General features: G+C 44.7%; 1 protein-coding gene and 1 non-coding gene across 15 annotated transcripts in view; both read right to left on the reverse strand.

The window, feature by feature from the left end:
* FBXW12 (F-box and WD repeat domain containing 12) overlaps positions 1 to 17,703 on the reverse strand; it is a 71,751-nt gene that overhangs the window by 10,742 nt on the left and 43,306 nt on the right. For 8 of the 14 annotated variants that reach the window (XR_004312180.1, XM_032458584.1, XM_032458589.1 and 5 more), the window contains 9 exons: positions 9,208 to 16,741; positions 8,936 to 8,973; positions 8,620 to 8,780; positions 7,669 to 7,784; positions 3,771 to 3,980; positions 2,564 to 2,722; positions 1,575 to 1,785; positions 916 to 1,094; positions 705 to 838 (listed from right to left, as the gene is read on the reverse strand). Coding sequence is in view for 13 of the 14 variants with exons in the window: in XM_032458584.1 (XP_032314475.1) it covers positions 705 to 838; positions 916 to 1,094; positions 1,575 to 1,785; positions 2,564 to 2,722; positions 3,771 to 3,980; positions 7,669 to 7,784; positions 8,620 to 8,780; positions 8,936 to 8,973; positions 9,208 to 9,489 (1,490 nt within the window). In the remaining variant the exon portion in view is untranslated. The remainder of the gene's footprint in view (positions 1 to 704; positions 839 to 915; positions 1,095 to 1,574; positions 1,786 to 2,563; positions 2,723 to 3,770; positions 3,981 to 7,668; positions 7,785 to 8,619; positions 8,781 to 8,935; positions 8,974 to 9,207; positions 16,742 to 17,703) is intronic. The other 6 variants (XM_032458586.1, XM_032458581.1, XM_032458593.1 and 3 more) reach the window with 6 other exon arrangements.
* Positions 4,618 to 4,690, reverse strand: TRNAG-ACC. The gene has a single exon. It is a non-coding gene; the product is annotated as a tRNA-Gly (tRNA).

A 17,703-nucleotide genomic window follows, 5' to 3' on the forward strand; every position in this document is an offset into this window, starting at 1 on the left:
ATTTTGAAAAATTACAGCTGCACAATAGTCCATTATGTGGATATATCATAGTAATTTAAACAGTCTCTCATGTTTGGGCAGTTAGGTGGTTTCCAATATTCGGCAATTACAATGATTGTTGCAGTAAACAACTGATGTATTTTTACTCGCTGAAGGTGTACCGTCACTAAATTCTTTTTAGTGGCATTGGTAGTTCAAAGGCTCTATGCATATACATTTTATTAGACACTGCCAAAAAGAAACATTTTAAGGGCAAGCAACAATCTGAAAGAAAGTATTTGTAAAATACATAGAAGATAAGACCTCTATGTACAGTATGTAACAATCTCAAGAAAAACTGAGAGGAGAGCAAGCAATTGAGAAGAAAAATAAGTGGAAAAATTAAGTCTCAGAAACAACCCCAATGACTAATGAACTCAAAAAAAATATAAACCTTGCAAGCAAAGACCGGATACTGAAGACAGAAATCTTCCATATACTTCTTGTAGGAATATAAATTGAGAGCCATTTCGGAATGCTTTTTGGAATCTACTGCAAGGGTTGTGGACATACTCCAGGAACTAGCCATTCTCTTTTTGGGCTTGAGTCTATTTCTATATATCCTCAAAGACTCTTTAAAAACTGCCTATTATCCTTTCATTCATTTTTCTATGTAGAAATTTAAAATCTTTAGGGGAAGTTTAAACTCACAAAGCAGGGCTTACCAGCTCGGTGTCTGATCACTTCCTATGTGTTCCAAGTGACAGCAGCTCCTGAGGTACGGATAACGGCCTTCCTCTTCCCACATGTACACGTGCAGAGAGTCATCCACGGATGTCGTCAGGACATGGAGAGAATCCTTCAAAGGATACCGGTGGGTGAGTGGCCCAGAGTGCAAGTTAAAGCCATGAGCGGGGGGAGAAGGAGTTTACGTACCACCCATAAGTTGCAGATGGTCTTGTCGTGGTACTCAAACCGCTGCAGCAGGTGGCCACTGATGCTGACGAGGAAGAGGTATGGCCCACTCTCAAAGACAATCGTATTTCCATCACTGACTCCCATCCAAATAGGACTCTCCATGTGAACTGGCAACAGGAAACTTGCAATCTCACGTGCTGTTTCCACACAAAACACACGCACACACATGTAGTCGTACTTTGGATCATTCAGTCAGAACAGTATCTTTACACTGAATGAAAAAACCTATTTCCTGCTTCCATGGGACTTCAGCTCAATAAGGAAAACGAAAGGTAGGTCAGTGGCCTGACAAATACGTGTCCCTGACGGTGGTGATAGGGGCTGTAACATGGGAACACAGGTCTGTATTCCTAGCTCGGGCACTGAGGGAAGGGGCACTGGAATCCAGGCCCGAAAGTATCATGGGAATCCAAACATGTCTGCTCAAGAGAGCTGGGTGGAGTGCAGAGGTCAGAATGCTAAGGCATTAGAGTCAAACCAGCGTGGGTCAGCCTCCAGCTAAAGAAATCCCCAGCCCCCTTTACACAGACAGACCTATTCACACACACTCACGGCTAAAAATGAAAGCATGCGAATAGGGAGAAACCAGTGCTTCTCATGCGGCATAGCCTACCTACCTTGGATGAATGTCCTGCCCCCAGTCCCCTCAGTTGTTAGATCCAAGGTGGTGAATCCTGTCTTTTTTAAAGCATCTCTTTGGAACATCAGTGTTACCCTGTTTGTCCTCCTTGGGGCCCAGCAGGCTCTGCAGCATGATGAAAACGGGAGAGAGAGAGAGAGAGGCGTTCTGCCTTCTGATGGTCTCAGTAAGCACTCTGTGAAAAATACCTATGGAGAGAGCATTGCACACGTAGTCAGATGAAGGGGGGAGGTCAGAGCATCTCAGTATAGGAGTGATTCCAGAAAAGCCTCTTTCCAAGTCCTCATCTTGTAGCCAAAGGTTTACTCTGAATCTCAGAAAGCACTGAGTGATCACTGCTTGTCACTGGAAACTGTCTTCCTATCCTGCCTGTCAGGACACACATAGCAGAAGCTTCTCTTCTGGCCAGTTTGAACCCCTGATCAAGATGCAGTTGCCTAAATAGAGGGGAAAATCTCAGAGAACTAGTCAGGGTCTGTTTTGATTTTGCTGCCTTCTCTCTCAGCTCCTGGTTCTCTGGTGCCCAGTCCACATGCTAAACATGGTCTGCTTCAAGGCCAAAGACTTTTTCAGAGTGACATTCAGAGGCTGATGCGTTTTTTTATTTACTTCTGGGCTTCTTTGTGCTTTCCAGCCAAGGCAGATAAAAGTAAAGTAAGGAAAGGAGAAGTAAATAAGGTTACTAAACATCTTCATTCCTTGACATCTTTCACCCTCCTCCATCTCTTTGACTCATTAAGGCTTCTTGAGCAAATATTAATAAATATTTGTCTTGGCAACTGGGTATTATTGCTTCAAAGACATTGTTTCTTGGCTTTGGGAATGGATTCAACGTGTGATGTGGCCTTTGAGAGGAGGGAGCAGTCATGTCCGATCCTCACTAAGCTCTGCCATTTTTCTAATACTGCCTAACCTCACCTTCCTCATGCCTGACCCACTGCTCCTGAAATTTAGAGCGGTACCTACCTTTGGCAAGATACATTCATGTGTCCCAGATGCAAAGATCCACCTTTTGTCAGGAGAGCAGTAGAGAAGATCAACTCTGTATTTAAATGCGTTAACTTTAGAAACAGTCTTTAACTCAGGCACCGTCAGTGTGTAGATGTCGCCTTCACAAGTGCCTACCTGAAACCAGAGCATCAGTATCATGTCAACAGAAGGAGACATGAAGTCGTCAAGTATGCAGAAGTCAGCACAGTCATCTGCAAGGTAAGTCACCATTTCCTCAATCACAATGGAGGCTAAAACCTCTGACCAGCCAGCCTCACAAAGTTGTTGGGATAATCCCAAGAAATCAAACTTTCTAAGCTCCAAAGTACTCCTCAAGGATAGTTACTCATTAGTACATCAACAATATTCTTTTTCTCAGTGTCTCCCCAAAACCACATCTCCTTGTCCACACATAGTCCTTGTCTAAATTCATGTACTGTACAATAATACACACTTAGAAGATGAAACAGAGACATGAAATAATTCAGGAAAAAATTTTTAACAAAAATGACTGGGGGATATTCAATATCTTGTAGTAACCTATAATGAAAAAAGAATATGAAAAGGAACATATGTATGTATGTGTATGACTGAAACATTATGCTGTACACTAGAAATAGACACAACATTGTAAACTGACTATACTTCAACTAAAATAAATAACTCTGACATTTTAAAAATAAAATAGGGAACAAAATATGGAAGACCAAGAGGCTTACTAATGTTAACTATTGTATCAACTTGAGTGAATGGCTTAACAGTGAGGAGCCTCTGTGGATTCATCTCCAACAGGGAAGTAATGATACCAACTGAAAACGTGTTGATGTGAACATCAGACGAAACCCACATGTGTAAATTGCATTAATAGCATTCCATTGATAATAAACATGTATACATTTTAACATAAATATATAATATAAAAATAAATGAGGACATATTCTGTATTTGGAAAAAAAAAAAAGACAAGAATGACTGGGGAAATGTACCTGAAGCAGGTCAACATCCAAGATGGTTTGGAGGTTTCTATGGCCACCATTCACTGGTATATTGTGGCTCTCAGGCTACGTGATAGGAATACCTCCGAGAAGACAGACTGTGATGTGACAGTAAGAGGGCCACAACACTTGTTAAGGCAGCAGGCATTTGGTTTTGTGGGCCCTCTCAGGATTCAGGGCTCACTTACCATCAGGAATGGGTCATCCTTTGTGAGAAAGGCTTCCAAGGAGAGACAGGCCTGAGACATGATGAGGGTCGCCAGAGTGTCCTCATCCCGACAATTCCACACTTTGATGGCTCCCTTCAAATCTACAGTGAATGCAAGATGCATCTGAGGGAGGGTCGCCAGGTGCATGATGCTTGACTGCTGGACTGGGCTTGACCAGATCATTGTGCCCTAGAGGATGAGAGTAACACGCATGTGTTCAAGGAGCTCCTCACACCTACCACCACTCTTTTGTTCTGCCAGTGTTTATTTGGAAGCCTCCTCCCAATCAGATCCATTTCTTGCTCCTGGGAAAAGAATAAGACAGTTATCCTGAACATCTCAATTATTTGAGGGGTGGTGAACTTTAGAAAGGAACTATGCAATATATTCCAAGGCAGGAACTCAATGCACGATGGGTATAAAGAGCAATCCGACTCCCTGGGCTCCAGTCCGTTCTGCTCCTTACTAAGAGTGTGACATTAGGCAAGTTACCACCGTGGCTTCTTATGGGGCTGTTACATTACATTTCACAACATGTGAAACATCTTTAGAACTCTGCCTGGTACATAGTAGGAGTTCAGAGGTATCAACTACCATGAACATTGTTACTGTATCATTAACTTTGTATGTTGCCATCGAGACAGAAGAGTTTCCCTTCTAGACTTTTCTTCAGTCTTTTGAAAATTGAAGTGTATCACACAAAGAGAAAAGAACACACAAAGGTTAATACATTATTACAAAGTAATCAATATCACTATTTGTAAGTCCTCTTGTTTTTTTTTTTTTTTTTTGAGGGGGTAGGTAATTAGGTTTATTTATTTTTTAGAGGAGGCACTGGGGATTGAACCCAAGACCTCATGCATGGTAAGCATGGGCTCTACCACTTGAGCTATACCCTCCCTCCCAAGCCCTCTTGTTTTTGCTCTATTACTAACCAGCCCCCACCCTCCCCAAATGTCATCACTATTTTGATTCCTAACACTGTAACAGTTTTCCTGTGTCCTGTTATCTATTGCTGTGTAATAAATCATTTCAAAATCTGGTGGCTTCAAACGATTAAATTTTTGTTGTCTTACAGTTCCTCTGGTAGTTAGAAATTCAGGTGCAGCCTGGCGAGGTGGTTCTGGCTCAGAGTCTCTTGTGAGGCTGAAGTCAACTTCCATTTTCAAGATGGCTCATTCATAAGGCTGGCAAATTGGTGCTGGCTACTGCAGGAGACCTCAGTACTTCACCCCTATGCAGTGCTTCTCGAGTGTCCTCAGAACACTGTGGCTGGCTTTCTAAGAGCCAATGATTTGAGGGAGAAGAAGTGTCTTATGACTTAGCTTCAGAAGTTACACACCATCACTTCCACAATATCCTATTGGTTACAAAAAAGTCAGCCCTTTTCGATGTGAGAGTGGACTACATAAGATCATGACTACTATGGGACAAGGACTACTGAGGACCATCTCAAAGGCTGGCTGACACAGTCCACTGTGTACCCACAATGAGTTACCTCTCTCCCACACACAAAATACACTCACCATCTTCCAATGCCCCCAAATACCTCATACCATTACAGCATCATTCAAAATCTAGGATCTCATTGTTAATTAGCTATAGGTAGTTAGGTCTAATTATGTCTAGATGAGGCTCTTGGGATTCAGTTCATCTTGATGTGAAAATCTTAGAACTAAGTAAACAAATTGTCTGTCCCCTACATCCCCAAAATACAAGGGTAGGGTAGGCACAGGATAACATTATAGACACTCACATTCAAGAGGGAAAAAATTGGGTGGAGTTGGGGAGATGGGAAGCACCAAGGAATCACGGCTGCACAGAAAACTTGAAATCCAACAGAGAACATGCTGGTAGCATGCTGATTAGGAGTCAAGGTCTGGGAAAGACTCTCCGCAACTCTCGGCTCCACTCTCTAGGCTCTTGCTTCTGTCTTCAGAGGCATCCTTCCCTTTCCATATATGGTAGCCCACTTTTGCAGCTGAGTAGTTTTTGAAGCCTGATTATTGTCTGTAAAAGTGTGGGAACAAAGACCTCTTTTCCTTTTGTGATGTCTCAACCCCTGTAAATCCAAGCTGGTAGCATTTCTGACAATGTAATTCCCTTAGAGACCTTGTGGGTCTTACTGGTTTGTGCCATTAGACAAGAGCCACATCCACAAGTCTTTGAGGTAAATACTTTGATACCTTGGGCTTCTGCTGGGGCTGCCAAGGACAATGCCTTAAACTTCTTAAAAGTACTGTTGCTTGATTCAACAGTTCTCTGAGGCACCTCTTTAGATCTTTATGTGGTCTAATAAAGAATTCTGCAGCCACCTGTTTGGCTTCAACTTTATAGTATGGTTTACTGACACTGCCCTGGATTGATCTTGCTTAGAGTCCCCTTCTTAGATTTTAGCATCATTTGCCACCTAGAGAGGCTAGGAAATTTCAAAACCAGCAATTCTGGGCTCCCTTTTGACAGTCCATACCTTCTCCTCTCCCTCTTCTCTTCCATTTTACTATAAGCAGCAAGAAGAAGCCAGCATTCAGCATTCTACCTGGAAAGTTTGTAAGTAAGATCACTCAGTTCATTCAATACATTTTCTAGTTTTCACACTGCCATGGGTGCCAGTGTTGCTAACCTTTCTGCAACTATCAAAGATCCCCTTTCCTCCAGTGTCCGACAGCATTTTCACACTTTAATTCTTCACTGGCAATCTCATGGTAGGCCATTAAGTTTTTGCTAACAATCTCTTCAAGGCCCAACACTCTCCCTCAGATTCTTTCCAGCTTCTGCCCACTGCCTGGTTCCAAAACTTCTTCCACATTTTAGTTTTTTGTTATGGAAGCACCCCATTTCCGAGCATCGAAAACTGTATCTGTTGCTGCATTACAAATTACATAGTGGCTTAAAGCAATGAACACTTATCTCACACAGCTTCTGTTGGTCAAAAATTTAAGAATGGACTTATGAGTGACTATGGTTTAGGGTCTCTCACTAGGTTGCAATAAGACGCTGGCTTGAGACGCAAAAATCTGAAGTTTGTCTGGGGTTGGAGGATCCGTTTCCAAGATGGCTCACTCATATGATTGCAAGTTAGTGTTGGCTGTTGGCAGGAGATCTGAGTTCTTTGTCATGTGGACCTGTCCACTGATGTCCTCAGGGATATGGTGGCTGATTTCCTCTAGAGAAAGTTATCCAAGAGTGTACCCTTCTAATTTCTTTTTTCCCAAGTTTTATTGAGATGTAATTGACATGTAACATTGTATAAGCTTAACAGTACTCTACTAGACATTTATCTCATCATTTCCCTGTCACCCCTTATTTTCATAAAAGAGTATTTATCATACTTTAGAACACTCTGTGGTAGAAAATCATTATCTAATTTTTATGGGGAGGTGAGAGAAATCCAAACTAGGAAAGCCAAGAAAATACAACAGTTTGGGACCTACTCTGGAGTCTTCCAACTCCATATTCAGTGCTTCTTGCACTACATTTGCTGGTCTTGATGGAAGACCTTTGTGCCCCTTGGAAGTGATCAAAGTTAGAGACCACTTTCTAAAAAAGCTAGTATAACAAATGCCAGTAGTTGACAGAGAAGCAGTAGAATAGGTAATGAAGACGCTCAGGAACAAAAGATTTTTTATTTCACAAAGTCATTTTACATTCAATAGAAAATGTCTTGCCTAAGTTTATATATAGAGATACATATTAAAAAGTGAATTCTCTGTATGTCTATAGTCTAAATGAAAAGGCTACCAATTAGAAGACCTGATTTGAAATCCTGTTTCTATTACCAATTCTGAGTATCTTTTTTCTCCCAGTACCTGTTTCTTGTGCTTTACAGGATACACACAGATAAGCATTAACCGTGCTCCTTATTGGCTGGACTTACCTCCTGCACATCCCAGGCAAAAAGCATACGCTTTGAAGACACGGTACAAATGATGGACTTCTCTTCATCCATCGTGGGACCACTTCCTGAGAGATAAGCCATGGGTCCCAAGATTCCTAGAAAAAAATACAGACAATACTTGGCCACCAGATAGTTGAGGGATGATGCACTCGAATAAAGAGAATTCAGATAAAATTATTTAGATTTTTCCTTCACTGTCTTGGGAGGGCTTGGGTAACACAGAGAAGAGGCTAAAATTGGGCTTCAGAGTCATGCAAACACGGGTTCCCGTTGCAGACTGGCCATTTGGGAGATACTGGCCAACTTTTTTTTTTTAACCTCAGTTTCCACAGATACAAAATGGGGATTAAAAAAATCTCTCCATCAGAGAACTGTTCCACATTTTAAAAGAGGTACCGGGAATACAGTGCTTCTGTTATTGAAACATTTCTTTTTTGTTCAAAATTTTTATTCTAGGAGGTCTGAGAAGGTTTTGAAAAAAAGGAGTAACAGGCCTTATTTTATGTTATGAACAGATCATTCCAGTTTTTGCACGCAGCAGGGATCACAGGGTACAAGGGAGGAAGCCAACAGAGCAACCCCATCCTATTAAGGTTTTTTTGTTGTTTAAAAAAAATTTGGCCGGGGGTGGGGGTGGGGAGGTAATTAGTTTGTTGTTTTAATGGAGGTACTGGGCATTGAACCCAAGACCTTGTGCATCCTAAGCATGCGCTCTACCACTGATCTATACGCCCCCCACCCCCATTAAGTTTTTTTTTTTTTTAACATTTTTTATTGATTTATAATCATTTTACAATGTTGTGTCAAATTCCAGTGTTCCCCATTAAGTTCTAATTCTCTTTCTCTTCACTGACTGAGAACACAGAAAACACCAATACTGGACTTCTTAAAACAAACTGATCACGTTGCTCTCGGGTACCCTCTCCGTACCGAGGTTGCCAACTGCTGCTTTGTAGACAAAGTTCTCGGGCTTTGCGGACGCCATCCAACGCTCCTGCCTCGTTTGTTTGAGGAAGTACTGCTTCCACGTCTGTGCGCCGGGGCACCGATGGGAAAAGGTGCAGAAGCTCCATTTCCTTCGACATAGGTTTCTGGAAAGAGAGTCCCAGTCCCATTGGGCTACCCGCGCTCAGTTCACCCCCTCCGCGCCGCTGCTGCACGGGAGCCCCGGGCCCGGGCCCGGGCCCAGGCCGCAGCCCCACGGCCTCCCGCTTCGCCGCCCCCCACAGCCCCTTCCCTTGCTCACCTCCACAACGGCTCACTCTCGGCAACCTTGTTCCAGTACTACGGGAGAGAAAGGAAGAGACGAGCAGGCGGCTGGTACCGGAACGTCGGCTCCTCCTGTGTCGTTCCAGGAGCAAGGCCCACGCGGCGAAGCGGCCCCGCCATCCCAGCCCGCGAGCCCTCCCTGCATGGGGAGCCGCAGCGGCTACCACCGCGCATACAGCCCTCGGGATTCCCGCGAGAGTTCAGCGGCAGAAAAGCGGATTTCCCTGGGCTTGATTTGCGTTTACTAACACGTGAGGCCCTCGGACTGAAGGACGCTAAACGCCGCACACCGAGCGCGGCACTCTGCTGCTCTGCAGACTGGGGCTCAAACTCGCTAAGAGAAGCGACTGAGTCCCGGGGCCACGGGCATTTCAGACCTGAAAAGGTGGGTCTGAATAAGGTAAATTTAAGGAATGAGGAAAGGCTGTGCGGGTGTGATGCTCGGGTAGCCAAGATTCTGGGCAGCGGGAGAGGTGAGAGGGGTCTTGCACGAGGACTGACGTGGACGGGTGTCAGGGAAGGCCTGTCCATTCAGACAGCGCGGCGGAAGCGGAAGCACTTACCTTGTTCACTTGGGCGACGTGCAGCAAGCTGGACGCGTCCAGGAAGGAGAAGATTCTGAACAACACCTCGTCAGGCAACCGGCCCTCCATTTACGCGCCCCGCCCACAGCCAGCCTGCCCTCTGCTCTACCTGTTGCTCTGAATTTAAAGGATTGGCCCAAGTCTGCAGTCCATCTGGCCCTGATAGAAATAGGCTGCAGGTGGTGCAAACTCGAAGGCTGCCGCCACTGCGGCCTCTCTCGCGGGGTCCACACAGCGGAGGGCGTCCCTCCGCACACTGGTTTGTTAGTGTCAACGCCTTCTTTCTGCACTGTGAGCTGAAAGGGCCGGACCCGGGTAGCTCTAGTTGCTGATGAACTTGTCAGGACTCTCTAGGAAATTTCAACTAACACACCCACATTCGTCAAACTCATTCCCTACGTGACACTTTACACTCCAAATCAGCGGGGTAGGGACTCGGCTTGCCGCGTTTATGGATCTATTTTGGGACACTGAATCTGGCCAGCAGGGCCTCTCTCCCAGCACCAGTGCAGCCCCTGGGATTCCACCTTTGTGTGGTCACTTTCCAGCGGAAGGAGAAAGTACAGATCAAAGACGCTCCTCCACAGAGACCCCTGCGGAGGGTGCAGGCCTCCTCTGAGAAGGCTTGCAGTCCTGCCTTTCGTGACCCGACACTTTTCTCCGGAGAACTTGACAACTGATTCCAGTACTTTCTACAGGAGTCCCTGTGTGAGGCTCAATGGTGATGACCCTTTCCTTACACTGCCACCTCCAGCCTGACCCGCAGTTGTAGTTCTCAGAACCACCATGTTTTCCTAGAACCTTATCCACTCCCTCATCCAAAGCCAGATTGGGCATTTCAGGGACAATTAAGTGTCCTCTTTCCATTCCTCTGGAACGGAAAATTTTTCGGATTGATAGGCCTATAAAATACAAACCTGACAACAATGGGAAGACCACATTTTTCCTTCCACTGAATTAGGTTCATAGGAAACTTGTTTGAAGAGAATGTGATTTAACTAGAAAGAACCTGTGATAAAGAAAAAAAGGTTCTGGTTTAAAGCGAGATAGGGTCTTATGCTAGCTTTTCTGTCAATAATTCTAGTCCTTCATAAGTCTTTCCCTGAGTTCATGTTTCCCTGAACTATGCCATTTTACTAATTGTAAAATTAAAATAAAAATTTAATTGTATTAAGATTAATAATAATTTTAAGTCAGTCACTACTTTTTGGTTTACCTACTTGAAGTAAATGAACAAGATCCTGACTATTCACCACTTTTAATATGAACAAGAAGTTCACATTAGAATCTGTTAGATTCTGATATACATCCCAAACTTTTCTTCGAAGATATATAGACAAATAACAGATGGGACTGAAACTTGGTGATAAGCCTCCTTCCAGCTCGAAGAGTCCAGGACATTGAATGTTAGAACTGGTTTTCAGGTCGCTGCATGTTCTTACCCTCTATAAGATGGGAATGGTGATTTCAAACTGATTGTATCTTGGGATCTCACTCTCTCTTTCACTTTTCTTCGTAGCTCTGTAAGCATCTTTATGACTCTTATTTTGAACTCTTTATCAGGTAAATCAGTTATCTCTGTTTCATTGTCTTTTTCGGAGGTTTTCTCTCAGTCTTTAGTCTGGAATATAGTCTTCTGTTTCCTCTTGCTTGACTCTGTGTTGGTTTCTGTGCAGTAGGTAACACAGCCACCTCTCCCTGTCCTGAAGGAGTAGCTTCCTGTAGATGAAATTTATTGTTCAACCCTGCCCTAGCTCTTGGTTGTCTCTGAAACTTTTGTGATGGTCCAAGCAGCCTACTTTATTCTTAGTGGCTCCCAGTAGTTGAAGATGTGGCAAGACCTGTCAGCATCCCAAAGGGGAGGATCTCAGTTGGCACCTGGATTCAGGCTGATTGGAAGACAGACCCTCAGGCAGCAGCTTTTATAGGTATGCAAACCAATCTCTTCCAGGGGAAGACTGGGAGATGGGCATTTCTGTCTGCTCCCTTTGTGCTGAGCCCTGGGGTGATAGCTAGTTAACAACTGTTTCTTTGTTACTCTTCTGTGGAGCCTGTGAACACAAGCGCACCAGAGCCAGGCTATCAAGGGATTTGTTCTCTGAGCAGCAGATACAAAAACCAGGGCACCAGACGCGTGCAACACTCCTTTCTCGGAAGATCTGGGGCAGGGCAGAGGGCGAGCTTGAAGATGGCAGCTAAGATTTGCAATTCATGTTTTACGCCCCACAGAAGCACCCTATGAGCAACTGGTACTAGACTAAGCACACACAAAAACAGTTAGACTTTATTACCCAGATGCTATTCTTATTCCCTGGGAATTGCTAATGGGCTTTGCCAGTGACAATGCCACTGATGATGCTCAGGGAAGCCCACGGAAGGGGAAAAAGACAGTGGGTGAACATTGGCATGGTGAGCAGTGCCAGGCCACCTACTTGCCAACCCGTAGGGCCGTCTGTGAGTGTCAGGGAGGCATGGAGGCCCAGCAACTGCTGGGTGCCCCGCCCCTACCCAGCTGTGTCCTGGGGAGCCCACACGGCTTGGGGGCCTCCTCGTCAGTGGGAGGAATCTGAGCTATTTTGTAACAGATGGGGCCTTAGCAGCTTCAGAGGTCAGCAAACCCAGGGCGGGAGCACCACTGCTCCCCTCCCTCCCATCCCTAAACCCCACCCCTGGGAATGTGACTTGGTCCTCACACTCTGTCTTGCCAACCCCCAGCCATCCCAGGGTCCTCTCCATCCTGCACTCTCCCTGACATGGATGAAAGCACTCTCCCATAGTGCATCTCATTTACAGGATGGTCATGGGTCTTCTAAGGCCTGGGGAGCCAGTTGGGACAAGGTGAAAGCAGGCACGGGGGCAGCAGTGGGGGCACTTAGAAATGTGGAATGTGAGAAAAGTCTGGACAGGAGGTCTTGAGAGCTGCACTGCCCAGGGTCATCATGGGCATCCTGAACAGTAAGTGGAATCACAAGGCCAGAGGGGTGGGTGAGCCCTGCAGTGATCCTGGTGAGACACATTGCTGCCAGGACCGAGCAGGAGTACTGGGAGTGGGGAGTGGAGGTCAGGGCTAAGAGTCACAGTAGTGGGCAGAATAGATCTGCAGCTTCCAACACTTGTGAGCACTGGGGCCACAGTGAGGTCCCCAGACCGAGCAAGGTGTTCAGGCTGGGCAGGTAGATAGCAAGGTGATAAGACAAGTCACCAGATGTGACTTCTGGTGTGCCCCTCAAGGTGCCCCAACCAAAAGTGTAGTGCATTTACTTAAGGTCCCTCTACTTTCTAGGGTATTCATTTGATATTTTCCTCCTTAGCCCTGTGAGACTGTGGGCTATTTTAGAAGCTTTCTGCCCAATTTCTTAGTCCCCTACTCAATGCAGTCCAAGAATTTGGCAAATGCCTCGAGGAGATGGAGAGACGAAGTCCTCTGTTGGGGTCTGGCCCTTCTGCCTCTTTTCCCTGAAATATTGGCCACCCACAGCCTGGCTTCCTTGCCATCCACAAATTTCAACTTTGCCACTTCATTTTGCTCACTTCTCTCTCTCAGCAGCAGCTCTGCCCAGACCTCCTCGTGCCTGGATTTTCAGGCTCCCTCGTGCTATGAATAGCCCAAAGCCAACAGGCAAAAATCAGATCCCCTATTCCGGGTCACATCCCTTCGGCCTCTGCCCACTCAGATCCTAGTTGCTGAGGCAGCTCTCTGATGATGTCATACAGATTCATTTAAAAAATCTTATTTCCCTTTTAATCTGTTTATCGTGGGAGCATGGGTCTTCCACAAACCACTCTGTCGTAGCCAGAAAAGGATGTCTGGATGCCTGGTGTAAATGATTAGCCAGAAAAGGATGTCTGGATGCCTGGTATAAATGATGTCTATATACCGAAGACTCCAATGTTTATAATATCCTTCTCTGGCACTTAATGGGAGTTTGAAACAATGTAACCGGCTATCTTCCTAACACTTATCTTTTAGACTTCACATGTCGAAAAACAATTCTTTCTGGTCCCGCAAATGTACATTTTCTCTGTGTTCTCTCTCACACAAAGTAAATGTCATTTATGTTCATTTTTGCTTAGGCCAAAACTCAGTTTTTCTCCATTTCTTTTTGCTTATGACCCTTATCTACTTTTGTAGTTCCCATCACTTCCTTCACACCTCAGCCAAATACTAGCCCCACATAAAGTTTTTTCTAAAATAAGACTTCCCATCAAGCTTGGCCTTTTATGCTATTTTATTTGTCTTCACTTACCCTTCACAGCACCTATAATTATACTGTAAATAAAGTATCAAGTAAATTCACTTATTTTTCTGCCTCCCTCTATGGAAAATAATTTCTTTGATGAAAGGAATCTGTCTTTCTGACTCACTTCTGAATCATCATAGTCCAGGCTTGTTTCTGGAAACCTAGGATTTAATTATAATCTGACGAGTGAAGGAATGGGCGAGTCCTTTCTAACCTGAGGAGACTTGGAAGTACTCTGAACGCCATGGTTACTGATAACCACAGCCAACAAAGAAGATCTCCTGCTTGAGGTCTGGGCAAATACAAAGGAAAAATGAGGCTTAATTTTCTCCGTTGGAAGTACAGGAGAAATTTCCTTCCCTTCCCTTATCTTAGAGCATTTTACTTTAGAAATTTTGTAATAGTAAGTTCATTCTCTGCCTCTTCCAGATGCAGATACATCTTTTTAGAAGCAAAATAAACCTCTTGCCAGCATTATGATCCAGGAATGCCCTTCACAGGGACCTGGGAGTCATCTTTTTGAAATGTAAGCATCAAGGGAAGACAGCACCCTTTTCTCCCAATTTCTGGGGGAGGGCAGGCGCCTACCTTTGGCAGGTACCTGGCTTGCAGTTGCAAAACTATCTCCTGTCCTAAAGACAGGAGAAGTCTGTTTTTCCTTCATATAAAATCAATGAACTAATACAGATGGCCACCCCAATTACAGGTGAATTTAGGATGAACTATGTGCAATAAAGCTGCTGTCAAGTCCTGCTTGAGGACAAGTTATTGTCTGAGGACTAACTATTGTTTGATGACTAGTTACTGTGTATCTGGAGAACATGTATGTAATGGGTTGTATCTGCTTAGCCACTGTAAAAGAGTGAGATTGCGGGGGGCAGGATACAGCTCAGGGGTAGAGTGTGTGCTTAGCATGAACGAGGTCCTGGACTCACTCCCCAGTACCTCCATTAAAAAAATAAATAAATAAACCTAATAACCAGCCCCCTTCTAAAAAATAAAAATAAAAGAATGAGATTTCTTTCTGTCTTGGCAACCTCTTAGTGGATGACCAGTGGTGTACATCACGTTCTGGTTTATTGCTTATTCAATAATAAAATTTTCTTTTTCTTCAACCTTTATAGAGAGGTTTCCTGGGTTGGAATATTTTAAAATTATATTTCCTTGACACCAGCAAAGGTAGGAAAAAATGATTTCTCTTGAGGGTGCTTGTGAATTTTAGACATGTTTTAAATACACTCATTTGTCCCAGGAGCAACATTCCAAAGGACAAGACAAACGTGAGTCACATCCGACATAAATGAAGAATGAAGTAACAATCAGGGATCTCACTTAGGTGTTGGAAGAGGTTTAGTTGTGTTTTATATTTTCCTGCCCTAGGAAAAATAGAATTAGATATTTTTGTTCAATAGGACATGACAAAATATCCCAAAATATATAATATGTATTGCTGCATGATCCCAACCTGTCTCTTGCCTTTTTCTGGACATATCAACATTTTTCAGTTAAACATTTGATGAACCCGAGGAATTCAAGATGAGGCTTCCAGGAGGCTTTCTCAAGTGACCCTCGCCAGTTACTAAACAACTTTACACATTCAATAGACTTTTGCTGTTCTAGGGGAAAGTATGCAAATTAGGGAAGTGTCTAATTATAGACAATTGATAAACATTTGAACTTTCAGTGGTAGTTGTTTCTAGGGAGGGAAAAACATCTAGACTTAGAGCAGACTGCAAAAATTGGTTACAGTTATCTGAGCCTCCTTGTCAGGGCGCTCCTTTACAATGAGACTTCTAGGTCCTCCCATCAGGATGAGGACTATTTCTCTGCTCCTTGAGTCAGGTCCGGCTTTGTGACTTTTCCTGGCAGCAGTCACACACAGGACTTGGTGTGGACAGCAGTCCATGGGTGATGGGTACTCAGACTCCAGCTAGATGCAAAGGGCACTGATACCTCTAGTACAGAAGGGGAAGATGATTTTGCCACATTCCTCCATGTAGCGTCTACTCACCTGTTGCAATTCAAGTTTCATTCTTTTTCTGGTGGAAATTGTTGTCCATCCTTAGCAGAACAGGTACTTAAACTGTCCTTTGGAGGTAACTATGATTTTTCTAAGGGCTTTTTAAAAAGATCAGTCTTTTAAAAACCGTAATTATACTTTATAATTGATATACTTTCTCTTGTACAGAAAATGATTTAGGAAAACCTATCATTTCTCTCCATATTAGAAGTTTTGGTTACTTTAGTTGGCTCCACCGTCCTGGTGAAAGAAAATCAGCAACCCTCAGGCCACATGAGCGAAGATGCCCAGAATCATGAGGACTGTTTTGTGGGTGTTAAGTGCCACACAGGGAGCACTGGAAAGGCACGTGGTGGACTGGGATGAGGTACAGATGGAAAGGGAAGCACTGGTTTATGTATCAGTTCAGCATTTGAACTGTATGGGGGAAAGAGTGATTGAAAGCATTTTGGAATTGCATGTTTGGCCAACCACAACCTAAGGAAATACTGTGAAAGCCAGAAATCTTGCCATGCAGCATTTTAAACAGACCCTCATCTCCTGTAGCAAGAAGGCAAACTGGGCTAAAATTTAGGCCAGGGTTTAATGATAAAGGCAGTGGTGTTAAAATGATGTGGAACGCACAGAACTTACAGGTCTTCTCTGCTAAATTAGACCCTTAAAAGCTGAAGGAGAAGGACCTGACACCAAGGCGAGGAGTGTGTATGAGGTTTTCCCTGAGACTCCTGAGCCCCTGGGTTCCCCTAGAAATCCCCCAAGTTTACTATAAAAGTGGTTCTCTCACCTTTGCTAGAAGAGTGCAGGCTCCCGTTACCTTGTGGCCACACAAAGGCCTCCTGAGGTGGCTGCCTTCCAGGATGATGTCTGCAACCTCAAATCCCACGTACGACCCTCCTCGAGGCTCCAGACCAGTCGCCAGGTTAGGTCTCAGCCGAGCCCTGGTGAGGAAATGGCTGATTTACCAACTGAGCTGCACAAAGTGTCTAATTTGTATTACCAGGAATGGGTACAGAAGAGGGTCATGAGGGTTTTCGCCTGCAGTGGAATATCAGGCTGGGTATGCAAGTGCTTACTGAGATGAAGGCACTTGTGATGACTCAGGATTCGACATCCTGGGAAGACTCATGCCGTTGGCCCACCACCCTGCTAACAGGGGTTTCTAAAGATCTGATGTGACGATGCCGCAGTAAATAATGTGGAGATGCTGGGACTGCCTCGGCAATCACTGAGGGTCAGGATATCGGCAAAGGGGTGTGTGAGAATTGAATTATTCTGTGATCCCAGAGAACCCACTGGGATGGTTCTGGGTTGATGATAGATTACCATCACCCAGCCATTAAGGGTCCTGGAGAGGGCCCAGTGGTCACTCATCTTGCAAAGGCAACAGGGAATGCACCAGGGAGGCAGGCGCCAGCGTCTCTTGAGAAGCTCAGCAGTGGAATTCTGTCCTCTGAAGGTCGCAGTGAGGGCAGGAGAGCCACCAAGAAATGGGCTTCCCAGTGCCAGGGGGGACGACAGAATTCCACTGACAGGAGCCAGATGCTAACACTTCACTGTCAGAAGCAAGAGGGGTAGAACAGCTGTAAGGGGAAACAAGTCTGACTTTGCAACCTGGAGACCTGTCAAGTGATCACAAGGATTTGTCAGTGGCAAGCAGGCCTTGTTCATCGGTGTGAGAGTAGATGGGCAGCCTGTGATGGGACTGTTCTTCTACAAACGAAATGACACAGAGTAGGACTGCCGAAGACTCGAGTCAATGACTAAGCAGAAAATTGTGAGCCCTCACAAAATTCTGATATTTGAACCAGTTCACAGGGGCCATTGCTTGAATGGGGACCTGGGTGACCTGACTCTGGTGAGTGCCATGTGGCTATTTATCTGAAGAGTGTGTTGTTTTTCA

This window comes from Camelus ferus, chromosome 17 (genome assembly GCF_009834535.1).
Source record: "Camelus ferus isolate YT-003-E chromosome 17, BCGSAC_Cfer_1.0, whole genome shotgun sequence".
In the NCBI taxonomy this organism is placed as follows: Eukaryota; Metazoa; Chordata; class Mammalia; order Artiodactyla; family Camelidae; genus Camelus; species Camelus ferus.